Source organism: Physcomitrium patens, chromosome 7, assembly GCF_059467195.1.
Source record: "Physcomitrium patens ecotype Gransden chromosome 7, ASM5946719v1, whole genome shotgun sequence".
Classification (NCBI taxonomy): Eukaryota; Viridiplantae; Streptophyta; class Bryopsida; order Funariales; family Funariaceae; genus Physcomitrium; species Physcomitrium patens.
In genome coordinates this window covers 17756934-17775473 of record NC_143416.1, presented here as the reverse complement: position 1 = coordinate 17775473, position 18540 = coordinate 17756934, and the positions used below count along the sequence as shown (strand labels likewise).

The 18540-nt window shown below is 36.5% G+C and overlaps 3 protein-coding genes across 6 annotated transcripts; 1 reads left to right on the top strand and 2 right to left on the bottom strand.

Annotated features, from left to right (window-relative positions):
- Positions 1–2384: 2384 nt before the first annotated feature.
- LOC112285034 (F-box/LRR-repeat protein 3) lies at positions 2385–6841 on the bottom strand. Its single transcript, XM_024525500.3, has 7 exons — positions 5421–6841; positions 5127–5252; positions 4776–4880; positions 4284–4677; positions 3850–3979; positions 3265–3559; positions 2385–3153 (listed from the first exon to the last, which is right to left on the bottom strand). The coding sequence occupies exons 1-7, from the start codon at positions 6048–6050 to the stop codon at positions 2905–2907; spliced, it is 1929 nt and encodes a 642-aa protein (XP_024381268.1). The 5' UTR covers positions 6051–6841; the 3' UTR covers positions 2385–2904.
- A 3923-nt stretch (positions 6842–10764) lies between these two features.
- Positions 10765–13845, top strand: LOC112284743 (PHD finger protein ALFIN-LIKE 3). Of its 4 annotated transcripts, none has more exons than XM_024524902.2 (5): positions 10765–11425; positions 11877–11909; positions 12389–12611; positions 12862–12988; positions 13283–13845. In XM_024524902.2, the coding sequence occupies exons 1-5, from the start codon at positions 11326–11328 to the stop codon at positions 13547–13549; spliced, it is 750 nt and encodes a 249-aa protein (XP_024380670.1). In that variant the 5' UTR covers positions 10765–11325; the 3' UTR covers positions 13550–13845. The 4 variants fall into 4 exon arrangements, with proteins under 4 accessions (XP_024380670.1, XP_024380669.1, XP_024380668.1 ...); XM_024524901.2 differs by having other exon boundaries at positions 13280–13845; XM_024524900.2 differs by having other exon boundaries at positions 12775–12988.
- Positions 13846–14253: 408 nt separating this feature from the next.
- Positions 14254–15953, bottom strand: LOC112284744 (peptide methionine sulfoxide reductase A3). Its single transcript, XM_024524903.3, has 3 exons — positions 15391–15953; positions 14936–15042; positions 14254–14786 (listed from the first exon to the last, which is right to left on the bottom strand). The coding sequence occupies exons 1-3, from the start codon at positions 15833–15835 to the stop codon at positions 14535–14537; spliced, it is 804 nt and encodes a 267-aa protein (XP_024380671.1). The 5' UTR covers positions 15836–15953; the 3' UTR covers positions 14254–14534.
- Between the last annotated feature and the right edge of the window lie 2587 nt (positions 15954–18540).

Genomic DNA, 18540 nt, shown 5'->3' with positions numbered 1-18540 from the left:
AAGAGATGTAAAAATATTCTTGTATTGGGTCCAATTGCTTTCGTACTACTTTACAAAGTGAGCATTCCAATAAAATCAACCATAGCAATGTACAAAAGATGTGTAAAGTAAAAACTACTAGTATTGCTAATGTTTAAATTTTTACCTTTTACATCCTTCTCAAGCATTTTATCTAAAGTATCTAATCTAATTTGAGATACATTCAAGATATTTTACCTTTGTATTTTACTACATCATGTATAAGATGTCTATAAGAATTTTATGTGAAGCTTATAACATTATATAGTTGATGTCTAACATGGCAAATAGCTTTGTAAGTTGAAATCAATTTCTTACCAAATGACAACATTGTTGGTCCTTTAATCATACTATAGAATATAATGAGAGCCTTTTGAAGGTGAGTATTATAGACCAAAATTGGATATATAGACATAAGGTCTTTTGAGTAAATCTCAAGAGCAATTGGAAGTGATCTTTGAGACCATTGTCTAAGATTCAAATAAATAAATATATCATAATGCATTAAACTTTAATCTATTAAAGTCTTTTTATTATACCAAATTTTAATATTATAATAAATAATAAATAAACTTACCATTTGAATGAAAGTACAAATCATTCCATAAGTAAGATATATAATGTATGCTCAAAGACTTACTATAGAAAAATATACACATCATTATAAAATAATAATAATAATAATAATAATAATAATAAAATCTCAAATATTTTTATTTTCCATAACTTCCTTTAGAAAGAAAAGAAGAAATACATGAGTTAAAAATTCTCAACCTTTTATATAAAAATCATACAAGTGGCTTGATATAATAGAAAGTTTTGTATCATCTCCTCAATCTTAGCATATAGAGCCATAATAGAGGATTCAATTGTAATGTTGCAACTTTCATATATATATATATATATATATATATATATATGGCATAATTATAAAAGACCACATATGCCTTTTCATGATGAATTTGGTCACTATCTTACTAATAGACTTAATAATCTAGTATTGTATATAATACTCACTAATCAATTATCATCACCATAACACCAACATAAAGTATGTATTCTAGGCTTTCTAAGTTTTTAGCCTCACTCCCACTCCATGTCATTATATTTTTAATAAAGCATCTTAGTTAAAAATAATTGAATTCTTCTCTTTTACTACTTTACATATTCCACTTCTAAGTGATTATGATTTTTTTTATATCATCTTTGTATCCTCTTCTTATATATGTAATATTCTTATATTGTTTCATGACATTACTCTATATGAAGATTAAGGTAGTTGTAGCTACTTCATTGGTTATTTTTGGTTTATTTCTTTTGTAGTCTTTTGTTGTTGGTTTATGTTGCTTGACCTTTGTATGTTGGGTTTTTGTACTTGTATATCTGTTAGTGCAATTTAAGTTACACTTCAAATTATGAACTCCCCTTGTCATCTCAAGAGCTTGATAAATTGATAGTTTATTCACTCACTATAGGTTCTATAAATGGCTTGAGCTTAGCAATGCAAATACAGACATGCATAATTATTGTTATCAAAGGTAGCTTATTGATAGGATTGATATGATGGTTGCTAGAAACAATCTTAATTTGAGCTTGAAGTTTTGTTGGAGAGTCAATTTTAGTTGCAAGTCCTTGTATTGAATTTCTAGATGATGGATTATTTGTAGGTTTAGCTTTAGTCAATTTTATATTGCTACCCAAGTGGTGGTTGATCTACACATTGATTAGAGTATGTATGTAAGTTTTGAAGATACAAGGGCACTAGTATAAATAAAAAAACTTATAAAGACACAATTTTTTTATTATTTAATTCAATTATTAGCTATTTATAATAATGATATAACAACTAATGTCCAAAGAGATTTTAACTAAATTTACTCCTATCTCAACATATATATATATATATATATATATATACATATATATATACATATATTTCAAATTATACCTATTGCAAAGGAAATACACACAAAAAAGTTACATTAAATTAAACACAAATGCTTGAAAAAGGTATTTAAAGTCCTTATGAATTAATTTGAATTTTTTGTAGAAAGAAAAAAGTAATGAACCAATTTTGATATATTATCTTAAGCTTGAATATTACTCATGTACCTATGTAGTTATAACATGCAATTTCTTCACAACATTGGCTACTTGACATTTATTTACCTCAATCAATATTGTATAACTGAATATACTTTTTAGATATATTATATATACATCTTTTTCCTACCAAACTTTTGTGATTCTACTTTTGTACTTTTTAGAATCTCAAAATTACATAATTGTCTTCTACCAACTTTTGTACTTGTAGAAGCAATGTAAATAACATAAATAATCACTGATGCTATTTTAATCCAACAAAATATTCAAAATATTAAATCATGCTCATTTCTTTACGTCCTACATTTTAAAAAGATGTTTTTCCATGTAGAGAATGTGTCAATAAATCAATCTTTACTATAATAGAACAAGCTAATAAAATTTTGGAAGCTGAACTGAAACCTTCGTAATCTAACTTCATCTAACCTATGTTAACTTTGAATGTTAATCCAACTCCACCTCTTCCAGAATGCTCACAATGTGAGCTCAAAATTGAGCAACGGCGCACCTTCATATTCAGAATATACCCACATTCCAGTCATTTCAGTAGGACCAAAAGCCAAACCTGCAAGCAGGTGGGTAATTCTTCACCAGCAGCGACAATGCGAGGCTATAGATTGCCTTCTCGTTACTAAGCTCAGGCCATCACAAGGCTGACAGAATTGTTGAAAAAGTACATTAGCTGCCCGCCCCTAGATGCTCCAGAAAACATAGTCCAACGAGCACTGAAGCACACATTTGGATTCATTTTTTTTAAAGTGGTTTGAAATCCACACAAGTTTCTTAAGGAGCCTTCTCCATCCAGCGCAACCTGGTTCCACGATTCTCAAGTTGCCTGATCACCCCAGAAGGTAACGCAATACGCAACCCAGTGAGCAGCTTCACCTTCTTCAGGCTGCCACATGCCAAGAGAGCTCTAGCGAAGCAGCTACTTGTCACGTTCACATGAACTAGTTTCATGTCCTGGATGCACGACATATTTGCAATTGCCATCATGCCAGCATCGGTCACGGCGGTGTATGATAGGTTGACCTGCAAGGCGAGACCATCCAACAAAACAGCACTTAATAAACGTTTAGGAAGAAGGCTGAGTAAGTTACGAATGAAAATAGGCTGAAACACTTCAGTGTGAGCGAGCGATACCTGCCGCAGGTTTCGACATCCTCGTGAAAGAGCCAACACGCCATGATCGCCCACAAATTTGCAGCGTTTGACGTCCAACTCCCGGAGGTGCTTGCAGGATGCACCAATGTAGGAGATTCCTGCCGAGGTTATCTGGCTACAAGCACGTAATTCGAGCTGCACGAGGTCACTTAGCAGCGCCAGTGAGTGCAAGCTTGCGTCTGTAATGGATGAACAGTAAGATAAGTTCACCACCTTCAAACGCTTGCAGCCGCTGGCAATTGCTGCAACTCCTTCATCGCTGATCCCCACTGACCTGAAAATGATCCACATAAAAATACACAGGAACCTTCAGTGAATCTTAAAATCTTGTATATGAAGTACACACACACACACACACACACACATATATATATATATATATATATATTGCAAAAGCTGCCGCATAGTCCATGTCAGAGGAATCACGATTTTGAAAGAGATAAGACAACACACTAACACAGGAGAAAGAAGATGGTTTCAGGCATCTAGTATCCTCAAGTGATTCATTACTAATACAAAGATCTACTGTTCTATTATAAGTCCCTCCCAACGTGTAAGACAAACCTGTAACAATCCAATTCCCGGAGATTCGTGCAAGTGGCACCAATGCTGGCAAGTCCAGCATATGTGATGTCCATACAATACCCAACTTTCAAGAGCCTCAATCCTCTGCATCTACCAATCGACTTCAAACCTGCCACACAAGCGACCAATTTCGATCGCCATCAGACAACGGATCCAAAAATTCTCAATACATAAGTAACGAAATCGAAATTTGAATATTATTTTCAATAATTACTAACCACATCAAACAAGAGAAGAAGTTAAATAGCCAAATCTAAGTAAAGCGGTCCTCGGTTATACAATTTCCTAGGATGGCACATTATAAGTACATACGTTGCGTAACTCCATTATCTACTATGAATGAAGTCATGCCAGAAGTACACATATTAGACTAGAACAAATAGAAAAACTTTCACGACAGATCAGGCTCTCACCATTGTCATTCAAATTGCAGTCTGTCAGGTCAAGCTCCTCCAGATAAACACAACTTTTCCCAATCATAATCAAACCCTCGGCTGTCACTAAAAGACAATTTTCCATTCTCAAACTCAACAGGCCGGTGCAACTTGTTGCAACAGCTTTCAAAGCTGTATCCGTGATGTCCCGGCAACACGTAAGATCTAGCTTTTGCAGGCCAGTGCAGGAGGTCACAACGCCTACAACGCCGGCGTCAGTCACACCCTGGCACTTGCTCAAACTTAACTCTTTCAACTCTATACATCCACTGCCAATTAAACTCAAATTGGAATCACCTATAACACAACCATCCAGCTTGACCACCTGCAGTGTCTTCAGTTTCTGAAAACTAGCGAACAGCACGTTGCTTATCTGTAGCACCACAAAAAATACTGGTTAATTCCGAGTTTTCATATTTTCCAATGCCGATGCCAGTAGTTAATTACGCTACGAAACAGACAACTACGTACCAGCTTGCAGTAGGATAGATTGAGCTCCTGAAGTTGCACTGAGCTACCCGTCAATTCAATAATTCCCTGGCTACTCACATTCAGGCATTTCGCCACGTTCAACTTCTGCAACAAGAAACAGATGGGCAGAATAAGCATACCACTCCAACTCAGTATCACCAGATCCAAGAACCAAGTGATGCATTAATGAAGCGTTATAAACGTCAGGACATGAGGGAAATGCATTGAATCCTTTTCATACCTTGTTTCCCCGTGGGAAACAAAATAGTTCATCTCTGACCGATATTCCATGGAACCGATATTAGACACCAAACGATACAGAACAATTTGCAAATGAATGGAGTTCTGCACCTGTAACGATTTGCATCCATTCCTGAGACAACTTAGGCCCTTGTCAGTCACATTGATGCATGATATTAAAGAGAGACATTCGAGATGCTTCAAAAGGGCAAGGGACGCTAGCCCTTTGTCTGAAACCTACTTAAGAACCAAAAACCAGTGTCAGTATAGTATGTCATACCAGTCTAGAGGATCACACTCAACTAAAACTTGAATATGTTCTTGCTAAAATCCTGCTTTTTCTCAAAATGATATTGTCTTTTTTACTTAAAAAAGGAACAGGAGATACCTAAAGAAACAGATTACCTCAGTGAATGAAAGGTCAATAATGTAAAGCCGCTGGCAACCGATAGCAACATTCTGGATGCCGAAATCTCCAAGTCCTGAACAATACTTTAACCCCAAAATTCTAAGCCCTTTGCATCTACTCAACGATGATAATCCAGAGTCTGTAACATCCCTGCAAGAATCCAACTTTAGCTTCTGCAGATGCCTGAGCTCGCTGAGGGCAATCACCTCCGCATCTCCAACTTGGGTACAAAACGTCACATCCACATCTTGCAGAAAACGGCATTCTACGAGGCTTCTAAACCCGGCAATAGTGAACCCCTTCGTTCTAATGGCCTTGATGGAAATGAGCCGGGAGCTTGTGAACTTGGCGACGGCCGCCAGGCACTGATCCGTAACCTCCACGCACGACGACAAGTCCAGACACTCAATTTGAGGGTATCGTCGCAATACGGGTTCTAAAATCTCAGGACGCATCAAATGCACATACTTCCTACCCGCGGCTTCCACAGATAGAAATTTCTTGCACACCAGGCACCACGACTGACGATCCACGCGATCCGGGAGCCGAGCCAGCACGTCTTGCAAATTCTCATCGGCAAGCATCCAAATTGGCGACTCGCGTCGCTGCTCTTTTTCTCTCGCCATGGCTATGGCACGAGCTTCACAAGGTAAGCCTCAAAACTCTGCCAACACAACTATCCACAAACCCGAAATGTCTTTCGATTCCAAATTTGAGAACCAAACAGGCTCACATAATCACCTGGCTACAGGATTTGAGCTCAATCACCATGCTCCGGTTATTCTTGAGCTTCCAATCCTAGAATCAAACCATGTGAGCTCCAACAAGACACGAACCTCCAAAGACTCCAGGCATTTCACCCACGCTCCAGGCCAGCAAACTTCACAAACAGCAAAGCTGACTCGAAATCCAAGCTTTGTCACCACAGCCAATCCTCAGCTCCAAGCTTTGTCATCGCAGCTCATCTCGCACACCCTCTGATCTCTCAACTTGCAACTGGAGTCTCCTTCAAGATGCCCCATTTCCACCTGTAGACTGTCCCGACTAACCAGACCTACCAATTCCCAAACTAAACCCCCCACTCCATCATCCACCACCTTCACCTTCCCAAACCGCCGCCATCACATTGTCTTGGACTAAAACCCACACCGTCACGAACCATAAAACAAACCGCCATCACCAGTCCCAACTCCTGCTCTCACCATACACAGCAGAAACAGCGCTAAGCGCTGCAAACAACCCACCTCCTCACGCAACAAGTAGAACCCGCACGGAAGTCACCTGGCTGATGAACCACTGCAAGCAGTTTTCCTGCAGCAGCCAGGGAGGCACAGCTGGGTGAGAGCATCATGCGGACCGGCATATCTGAACTGGATCCTCCTCCTCCTCCCGCGACTGACTGGGTGACACGGACTGAATGCCACGCGCTGTTGCGACTCACGGATCGGGAGCTGCTATTTTGTAGGCGACGCGATGCGATGCGATGGGGAGGCGCGGACCCACAGTCCTCCCCTTATGGAAAAGCGGCGGCGCCGAGGTGGTGCCTCCTCTTGCGTCTACCAGCGTCTTACGGCGTCTACCAGCGTCCACACGCGTCTCAGGGCCGTCGCTACACCGCCCGTGGGTCCGATGAAGGCTGGAGGCACCACACCCGCGCGACCCGCTCTGCACTCTCATGTCGGAGAGTTGGAACATGCGCTCACATCATTTGGCGAGGTGGGTATGTATCTATATAAATGTTTAATTTTGTATTAAACATTTATTGTGATTTTTAGTTTGGGTAAGGGAGGAGATGAGATATTGTGCTTTAATTTATTTATTGAGATTATGAAGCCTTATTTAGTTGGCTTTATACTTAAGAAAGTTAGCCTTAAGGCCACTAGAAAGAAAATAACAATAATAATAATAATAATAATAATAATGAGGTGAAATGACCTCTTTGTTATGTGATAAAAACGATGTTGTCACTTCAAACTTTCCATAGATCCACTTCAAGAGGTGATTTTCATAAACATTTGAGAAGTTGTGGCATTAATTTCTTAAAATATTCTTTTAAATAAATATAAATGAAAAAATTTGTTGTCATTATAAGAATTATCATATGAGTTTGCATATTTACATCTATAATATTCAATAAATGAATAAATAGATTATCCATTTTATGTCATCTTTTTATTTTATACTATCTCCAAAGATCAACTTCTAAAAGAGATTTTTTCTTCAAATTTTTTTTCAATTACAGTCTTTCAAAATAGGCTATTGTGTATAAAGACCTACTTAATATATGTGTGATTTTTTTAATTTTTTAGGTATTTTTATATTATAAAATGTAATAGAAATTTAAAATTTATACTCATAATTTAAGTTTAATTTATCATTACAAAATTAAATCAATTAATTAATAAAAAAATGGTTTTACAAAAACAATGCAAAAGAGCAAAAACATGGTTAGGTTAATTATAGATATTTAAATGGTTGTACCAAGTACAAAGGCGTTTTAATCTTTAAGGCTTATTGAAAATGAATAAATAATTGCTAGACTAAAGATGAGTTAATAATTTTTAATGACTTTTTATCATTTTTTATTTATTTATATGTAAATCTTGCAATCAGGGTTCACAAAAAAGAATTTAATCCAAAAAATATTTATTTGAATTCTCACTTAAGTTCCAAAAACAAGATTCTTACAAAAGCTGTACATGAGTTTTTTGTATTGGTTCTTTTTAAACTTTTATGAGAATGTTCACAAGGACAATAACATTCTGAAAGAAAGTAATAAGAAATTTTGTGATGGTTGCAATCATAATGAAAGTTAAACGTTTGTTATATAGCTGTATACAAGATTCTTATGTTATTTAGTTTTTAAAAGAAATTATGTATTCTTTGTTATTTTATTTTCTAATAAGTCATTATGTATAGATTAAAGTAATATTGTTCAAGCTAAAATATTAAAAAATAATAATTAGTCAATTCTGTGACTTTATTTATTTATAATTCATTATTTTTTCTTTAAAACTTCAAAAAATTAAAAATTAAATGTGTTACATATATGTATATAGAAATTTCCATACTAAAAAAAAATTAAGATATTAACTCAAAATAGTCAAAATTGACTTGTATGGTAGAATTATAGGACAATACATTAAAAATTGCAAAAAAATAATTGTTGTACACTTCTTATATCAAAATTAGTAATTGTAATTTTATCTTTGGATAACAAAATTATAAAGGTGTATAATATAATCACTCCACCAACTATATTTTATGAAATTGGTGGAATCTTTTTCTAAAATATATATTTGAATTATGATTAAAATGTTTGTATTGTGACAGATAAAAGTTTATTGATTATGCATATGTTTTATAGTAAATCGTGCATAAATAGAGCCTTTGTTTATTTCTAATTTTAGTTTTAAATTTTTTTTAATTATTGAAACTTATTATTGCAATATAGAAATTATGAATATTAAATTTCAAAATTAGAAAGCATAAAAAAGAATGACTAGAAATTTGTACTATCTTGTTTTATTTTCTTACAATACATTAAAACAAAAATTCGTTTCTTCAAAAACTTAATGTGAAGCATTAAAAAAAAATGAATCACTTTCAATTTCAAACTAATATTTAAGATAATGAATTTAATTTCAAATATTCAAAATATTTCAATTGTAATTTAAAACTTACATAAGAATGTTTTTATTTTAATATGATTAAAACAATCACTGAAATGCATTTTTATTGACATGCTGAGAATTTATTTAAAAATATATATATAATAGTAATAATAAATCACAACACAAAACTTTTTTCTTGTTTGGAGTTTCTTTTTGAAGGAAAAATCTATCCTTAAACTTAATTTTACATGTAAATCATTTCTAGTTTGAATTTGTTTTAAACATTATTTAAACTTGTTTGGCATTTCATTTTTTCTTTAAAAGTAATGCATTTTAACATAATTCTAGTCAATATACCATTTATTATGTGTCTATTGCAAAATAGAAACACCATAATTAAGTTGTTAAGGTGCATACAAAAAAAAATATAGTTATAGTCTTCTGTAATAAAAAAATTCAAATCTTGGATGGAATAAAAAAATGTTTTGTGGTATGTATTATTACCAAAACCAAGCAATAAATGTTTTACATTGATTTCATGATACATTTTTATTTGATTGATCTATTATATTCTTTTTTCTACTACATATCTTTTTATAGCTAGATATTGTTCAATTTTATTAAAAAACTAACAACAATTGGGTACATTAATTTTATTGTATTTTTCTCATTTATATATATGCAAAATAAAATAATAATAACTAAAATCATAATATAATTTTACAAAAATTAGAGCTTGGTTTTTAACTTGAAATATTGCATATGTTTCAAAATAGAGAGAAAAAAAAACATTTTTTTTCTAAAATAAATTTTAATTATTAAAGTAACCCGTTTTAAAAAGTTGTGAATGAAATCTAAGTCAAAATATTTTGGTACTTTTCTATTTTTCTATTTTTAATTATTTTTATAACACTTTTTTTACATCATGTGTGTGTCAAGTAAATTGCAAACCTATTCACAATTTTTATAATGACACACACACACACACACACACATATATATATATATATATATATATTCTTTTATTCATGTTTACAATGTTAATCATTCTTTAGAATATTGAATCATTTCCTTTATAATAACAACTTTTTCTTGTCACAATAAAATTTTCATAAGATAGTTAATCAAGTTATTTACTTAAAAAAAATGAAAATACTTAATATTTTGATATATACATTTTAAATATTATTTAGTTAATGATTGAAAAAAAAATCAACTTTATTTCTTCACATTATAAACAAATTTCTACAAGCACCCATATATGACAGCATGTTTATCGTGTAAAATTACTCAGGGTAACTTTTATTGGCATATTTTAAAACTAAGTAAATCCAAATTATATATATATGATAAATAAATAAATAAATAAATGTATAGTTTAATTTTTTAAATATATTGATTCATTCAGTTCTAATACTTGATGTGCCACATGTCTCACAAACCTCCCTAATAATGAATTTATCTATCCAAATAATCCCAAATAAGATATCAACTTCTCTCTCTCTCTCTCTCTCTCCCCCTATATATATTCCGATCCACATTTAAATAAACATCATTCTCTTCAACGAACAGAGTTGGATGCGCTTCGTTCCCACACCCGACGAGCAGGGGCGAAGTCCAACGAATGATTCGTAGATGAATACTAATTCATCCATGAAACTCTTCCATCAATCCATCCATGGATTCATTCATTCGTTGTCGTTGCTTCTTTATTCCGTTCTTAGGGAGCTGAGGGGTTCGCTGTGATGTAGCAAGTGAGATTTGTTGTTGCTGTTGATGCCGTCGTCGTCGTCGTCATTGGAGCTCGAGCTCGACGAGCTCGCGCAGGAAGAAAACTTCAAAGCCGGTGCGCTTGGGAGCCCCATTTGCAGCTGTCTTTACCTCTGAGAGACTGCTTAGGACAAAGGGAGGAAGGGAGAGAGAGAGCTGCAGTGCTCTTACTTGGGGATAGTGAGCGTCGGCGCCCTTGGTAGCGCCGTAAACAGTGCCAGGGAGGGAGGGAGAGGAGGGTTTTAGGCTCCTGGAATGTGGAGGTAGGGTTTGGACCCCGGAGGTGCGCCAGTTTCAAAATGCGAAGCCCTGGCTATTGCGAGTCCTGGCAGGAAGGGAAATGTTACGCGTGCCGCTCCTCCTCATCGCGTAGCGTGTTTCTCCCTCGTTTCTAGAAGGGGAAAAGAAAGAGTGGTGTCGAGTGATTGCGCGAGTTAGATAGATAGTTTGCTTGTTTTATTTTTTAAATTTCATTTTTAATTTTGCACGCGAGAGTGCGTCCTTGGTTCGTTCAAATATGGAGGGAGCGTCGATGTCGACCAATCCGCGGACAGTCGATGAGGTTTTTAAGGACTTTAAGGGGCGGCGATCGGGAATGCTCAAAGCTCTCACGACCGGTAGGTGATTGGAATATTTAGTTGATGAATGGTGATTTTATTTTATTTTTATTGGAAGATGTCTGTTTGATACGTAAAACCGCTGCAGTTACTGACGGAGCACACGAATTTTTGTGCACATTGCGTGACAAGAGTATAGCGTTACTCTGGCTCGTATTATCAATCGTTCCAGGGTGCCTAGGGGTGGCCCGCCCCTGTCTGTCTTTGACCTGTGTGAAATGCATGATTTGCTAGAAGAACATTGTCTCTGGCTCGCCCCTATTACCATTCATGGTTCTGGCTGCGCACGGTGGATTGCATGTGATGTGCTCCCTGTTTTCCATAGCATTTTTAAAATCACCCGGGCCGTTGTTTTTGTACCTATCTTGCACTTTCGGACAAGGAGTATTGTTCGCTCAATGCATGTTTCACGCTCTCCTCATTTTGGTCTGTTTGTATGTCGATTTTGCAGATGTTGAAGAATTTTATCGGCAGTGTGATCCAGGTGAGAAATCTCCCCTCAAAGTTGTTTGTCTGGAGGCTGGTTTTAACTTTTAGGTTTGGTACAAGTCCAAAGTCGCCTTGTGGAATTGCATTGACTTGATATGAACGACGTCGGTGTTTTCAACTTTGATAGTTATGCCATATTGTCCTTCACCAATGAAGCAAATCATTCGTGGTGATCCGTCGAGGATGGTGTTTTGTCAATAGCTTAGCGCTTTCTTTTCACGAATTCATGTTCCCCGCTGTTGTGCATGAAGTATTAGCGAACTGACCTTATTGCAAATGTCTGTAAGAACTGTCTATGTGACTCTGTAGCGGCTGCAAGGTTGTAACAGTCTACTTCTCTACAGCGTACCGAAGGTCAAATTAAAAAAATGATTATTCTCAAAAGGAGGAATCCATGAGACGGTGTCGTCGCATTGGTCATAATATGCAGTGGTTCGCGAAGTGACTCCTTAATTGGCTGCTTCTTAATTGCAGAGAAGGAGAACTTGTGTTTGTATGGTTTCCCGGATGAAGCTTGGGAAGTGAATTTACCGGCGGAAGAGGTTCCACCAGAACTTCCTGAACCTGCACTTGGTATCAACTTCGCCAGAGATGGCATGCAGCGTAAAGACTGGCTTTCTTTAGTTGCTGTGCACAGTGATGCCTGGCTACTTGCTGTTGCTTTCTATTACGGAGCTCGGTTTGATAAGAACGAGAGGTCTGCTATCTGAACTTGATATAATGCTGCTTCTTTTTTGTATTTTTGACGAGTTATGCCACACCCATTCATGTATTATTTCCAATTGAAATTACTACATGAGGAGGGTCATTACGTTTCTGTTGTGTAAGTTCATATTTGAGCTGTGTTGTAATTTGTTCAGGGCATTAAAGCGCACTGACTTGCCTATCCTTGAAGAGGGACATCCTCGTCTTATCTCTGAGAAAAAATGTTTTGGTGATATTTACAGAAAGCGTCTTTTTACCATGATAAATGAGCTCCCAACTGTATTTGACGTAGTCACGGGGAAAAAGCCTGTGAAGGAAAAGCCCGCTGTCAATAGCTCTGGCACCAAAGCGAAATCTGCTACCAAAGTGGTGAGTACTGTGGAACTACTGTCTATCTATCTCATAATGACTAGAACCGTTTTCTGAAGATGTAGTTAGGAGTCTAACTTTATTCCGTAGGAAGGGTCACTTATTCAGAGTGAGTGTTGGCTTGTTGACCACGTGGCAAGGAACTTAGCCACTATTTAAGATATTTGAGATGTTCTTGAATTTGAGGTGAAATAAATGAAGTAACGTTTGAATGCCACGTTGCCTTCTCTCGCATGTGTTTTTGAATATATGCAGTCAGGAGTTAACTGTGCCTGGTGTTCTGTTTTTCAGCAGCAGGTGACTCAAGCAAAGCCGGCAAAACCTGCTCCACCACCTCCCAAGGACGAGGAGGAACCTCTTGATGACGAGGATGACGAGGAACATGGTGACACCTTTTGTGGAAGTTGCGGTGGACCTTATACCGCTGACGAGTTCTGGATCGGTTGCGACATCTGTGAGAAGTGGTTCCATGGCAAGTGTGTAAAAATCACTCCAGCTAGAGCGGAACATATTAAGCAATACAAGTGTCCATCTTGCAGCAATAAAAGGGCCCGTACATAACTTACCAGGCTGTAGTTGCTGTGTAATGCAAGCCTTAATAGAATGCACCCTTAGTCCCGTCCTAGACCGGTGTGCCGGAGAGATCCTGGCGCAAGGAAGTTTGACACGGTGTTGATGAGATTTAGGTGTTAGCATTCGGAAATTCTAAGGATCCAGCTTTCTGATAGCCAGTGAAGGTACCCACTCGTTTTATCAGGTAGTTTGCAGCATATAAATCACAGGTACTGTGGGACTTGTTGGGTGGTTGCTTTTGCACATGTTAAAGAATTTGGCTATACACTCGCGCTACTTTTCAACCTGGCATGTTTGTTGATTATTGTATTGCTGGGGCTGTAACTTCATTTGTGTCAAATTTACAATGCGCCGTCGTTTGATGGCGTGTAAGAGTATCTGTGCAATGTATTACATTGTATTTAAGTTATGCAGTAGAAATATATCATATTGTGCTGATGACGTGAAAATGTCATCTAAATATAGACGATCCTCACAAGCACCAATCTGAATAATGCAATAATCAGTTCAGCTGTTGACTTCTTTCCCCAATAGCAGCAAATATTGTACTGAATAGACTATTCGTTCAATTTGCAGCATACGATTTCCCTTTCCATTCAATTACAGACAGCACGTGGCCAACAGACACCTTTGAACCAAAACATTGTTGTCGTCCGCAAAGAGTCATACACAACAGGAGAAGACCCTGCACGTCACAAAGAATCGCTTTACAAGTTGATAATACACTGCTGCAGATTCGGACTTCGGTAAAAACTCCATCCTGTGCACCACAAGGCCAAGAACGATAAGACCTTAGACTATTCAAAACCAAATTCCAGCATCCGAGAGGGCCTGCACAGATTCACGAGCCATCTCCTTTCCCTACAAAGTATTGATCGCCTCCGTCAAAAACAAGCTTCGTGACAAATATAGTGATGAGATGTGTGATGAGACGTGTGCGGTGCGTCGCAATGCGAAGACAAAATTGGCAAGCTCAGCCGTAGCAGCGGATGGGGTCGGTGCATCCCTTGGCAGGAGACTGCGCATTTCCACCCCGACCGCCCTTGGCCAGATACTGCTGGTGGTACTCCTCCGCGCGGTAGAATTTCTTGGCTGGAAGAATCTCGGTAACGATTGGATTGCTCAATGTCTTCTGCACCTGCTCCTTCGATTCCAATGCGGCTTTCTCTTGCTCCGGAGAGTAAAAGTAGATGCCAGATCTGTACTGGGTTCCCCTGTCGTTACCCTGGTTTGATCAAGCACTTGAGTCGAGTAAGTGACGCATACCGAGTATTATGTGATATCACAGAAAACTACAACTGGTATAGCATCTCGAAAACGGATAGGAATGTTGCATATTTGATCAGATTGAGTGATTCAGCAGAAATGTCATACCTGACGGTTGAGCGTGGTTGGATCGTGGCGCTTCCAGAAAACATCCAGCAAAGTATTGTAGCTGCATTCTTTGGGATCATATTGTACCCTCACAACCTCAGAGTGACCTGTTCCGGCACATTTTCACTGAAAACATCAAATGCCGAACCTGTACAGAAACGGTGTAGCTTACAATCTTTAAGGAGCCTAGTCCTCAAATTGGTGACAGTAATTCCAAGCGTTGATTGTCCATGCCAACAATCTCTTCCACTTCGCACTACTAAACCTCAGAACCTAACAGCAGGATTAATCTCAGTAGATGGAACATGGGGCTTTGAACCCTAGCGAATTGCAAAAGCGGAACTCGGAGAGTTAAGAAGGGATTAAATGGTTATGGAAGCACATATTTGACACTGATCTCTGAATTGCGCTAACGAAATTTGCAAATTCAATCCAGTCGCAGAAATTCTCAGTACCTGTGTCCCCGGAGCAGACGGCATAGTAGTCAGGGTTATCTATGTGCCCCTGTGTGTATCCCACCTCGGTGTGTGACACACCATGGACGCGCTGGAACGCAAGCTCAACACCCCAAAAGCACCCCGCGCCGAAAGTGGCAAACTCGTGGCCTGGAGCAGGAACATCGTCGTCGGGGCTCCGGGCACCAGTCGAGCTCCCCGCCGCGCCAGTTGCCTGCGCTGCCGAAGCCCGCGCACCAAACCCCAACTTCTCCATCCAGCCGCCCTTCTCCGACGCCATTCTCGTCCCGGAGAACGACGACCCTCTCCTCACAGACAAACTCCTCGACGGCCTCGCGCCCAGCAACACCGCTTTCGTGTGCAATGTTCCAGCGGCTCCCAATTGAGCTTCGCTCTGCGCCAGCAACGACGCGCAGATCGTCCCAGACAACCTCACCGCCTGCATCGTCGCTGTCGATCTCAAACCCCTACCTCTCAAAAACTACCAACCAATCTCCTCAAACCCTCTCACGCAGCCCCAAATTAAAGCATTACACGATGCTCGCAGCTTCGGAACGTCCAGAGCACTTGAAAGAGGGAGTGAAATGCGGGTCAGTGGAACTATCTGAATGCTGCTGCTGCTGTGCGACAATGAATGTAGCCAAGTGGATGTCCACAGCCACATTGTGTCGTGGCTTATTGGGAAGCGGACGCTTGCCCGGCCAGAACCTCATCCTGAATGTCGCGGATTCTTCGAGACCGCACATTTGGTCTTAATTTGATGTTACATTTGATTAATCCCCATGAAAATCCCAATTCGCCTCATCGGCGTGAGTGCCAATTTCGCCTTCAATCCCCTTCTCAATCTGCATGCAAAGTGGGTTTGCATGAAGGGATCTGCCCGGTGTTGGGCACCGCGGGTTCGATTGATTGTGGGTGGCAGTGTCGATGAAACGCTCCCCTGTTGCTTCCGAATTCGAGAGGCCAACGACGCTGCGAATTTGATCGAAGCGAAAGCTCACGACCTAATGGACAAAATTGCGTGGGGATGAAACATGTTGTGAGAATAATAGTTTTGGAAAAATAATAAATTAAATTTTTGTATCATTTGAATTTGAAGATAGAATTTATTATAGAATGAAGTATATATATATATATATATATACACACATACATATTCAAAAGCTAATTGCAATTTTAAAAATTTATTGAACTTATATTCTATACTTTGGACATAATTGTAAACTAAATAATAATATAAAATTATATACATATAAATATAAATATTCTATTGGAAGTAATGTGAATCTCTACAAGTATATATTATTTGCAATAGAAGTATGATAGTTATTATTTATATTAAAAATTAAATTATAATATAAAAATATAAAAATTTTAAAATAAATAATATTATTTTTACTAAATAGCACGGACATACATATTTATTTTAATAAATACCTATATGATTGGTAGAAGTAAGTAAATATAGATTAATTTCATAATATTTTTTTAGAAAAACTTCTTAGAAGCTTTATAGATATTACTTTAACTTTACACATGTTTGTAGTTGATTGATAGGTTAGAAACTTGGCCAAAAAGTTAATCACGTGCTACATGTGTTAATAGCTTGTGGAACAAGCTAACTATGTGGTGCACATATAGAAAACTTGCCTTACAAGTTAAGACATATGTCTTGCAAAGTCAACACGTGTTGGAGGTTCTATAGAACATTGTCACATAGCTTCTAATTAGATAGTATATGTAAAGGCAAGAGTGAAGTCTTTTTCACTCTTATCAATGCCTTTCTAGTCCTTATTCTTGTTTCAAGAATTTTTAATCTTCTTATCATTGGAAATAGCCATTCTAGTTTAATATTATATTATCTTTGAATAATTATTTAGTCTTTTTGAGTGACACAAGAGTATCTTGACATTTAAAATTTTTAAGATTTATGTCCTTCATAGTTTGATAAGAATGCTAATTCATTATTCTTATCTTATTTTAGAAGTGAGTGGATTATATCACTTCTATTATTATATTTTAAAGGTTACAAATGACTTATTTTTAAACAAATAGTTTAATTTTTTAATACTAATTTTTTCTTAAAAAAAGTAAATCACCCTCATTTGTAGAAATTTATATTTGACATTAGAGGTTGCAGATTATCCTCCTCTAATTTAACTTCTGAATTTGTTTGAATTATCTATAGAAGGAAAAATTATGGATGCCTCTTTTCGCAGAAGTGAGAATAAATTTTCAACTATTGTAGATCTTCACGAGCTTGTTAACATTTTTAGGATAGAAATTTCATACATTAGTAATGCCAATTCTAGAAACACTATTTGTACACTTATAGAAGAAATCTAAAATATTCATTAAGAAGTTGTATACTTGAGAAAAACAAGTAGATCAACCTTACAATCAAATTCAGGAAGTCTCACTTTAATAAGCATGAAGGATGCAAGGATTAGTATGTTTGAAAAGTTTGGTGGTATTAGAATAATATTTCAAAGATTTTTGCCACAAGTTAAGCTCTATTTAGGATTTCATCCTTTCTAATATTTCTATGGATTTACTTAAGTTGGATTCATAAGTATAATTCTACTTGGAAGTACTTTCTTTTGATTTACACCTTTAATAGAAAAAAAATCATAATTATTCTATGATTTGAATTTTTTCTTGAAAGTGTTTGTGGCTATATTTAAAAAGAGTGATTAAATAAGAATAGCAAAGACCAAGTTCATATTTCTACAACAAAGATCACATCCAACTATTGTATACTCTACTAAATTTTAAAAATCTTACTTGTAACATAGATTAGAATGAAAAAGTCCTTATCAATCCATTATCAAAGTCTTTAGAAATATTATTTTAAGGACCTTGATAATATAGAGAGTAAATTCATTAAAGTAATTTATTGCTCAAGCCATTACATGTAACAATTGATTCTTTATAAGATGCCAAAAATAGAGATTTGGTTGAAAAATTATAAATAAAGCCATAGTAATATCTTCTAAGTTTTTAAAAGCTTACTTATTTAAACCAAAGCTTATACAAATTCACATGATATATTTTAAATCTCTTAATAAACAAGAAAAGATTGATTATTTTTAAAAAGATTTATACCTATATTATTGAGAATCCAAATATACTATTTAATATTAACCAAAA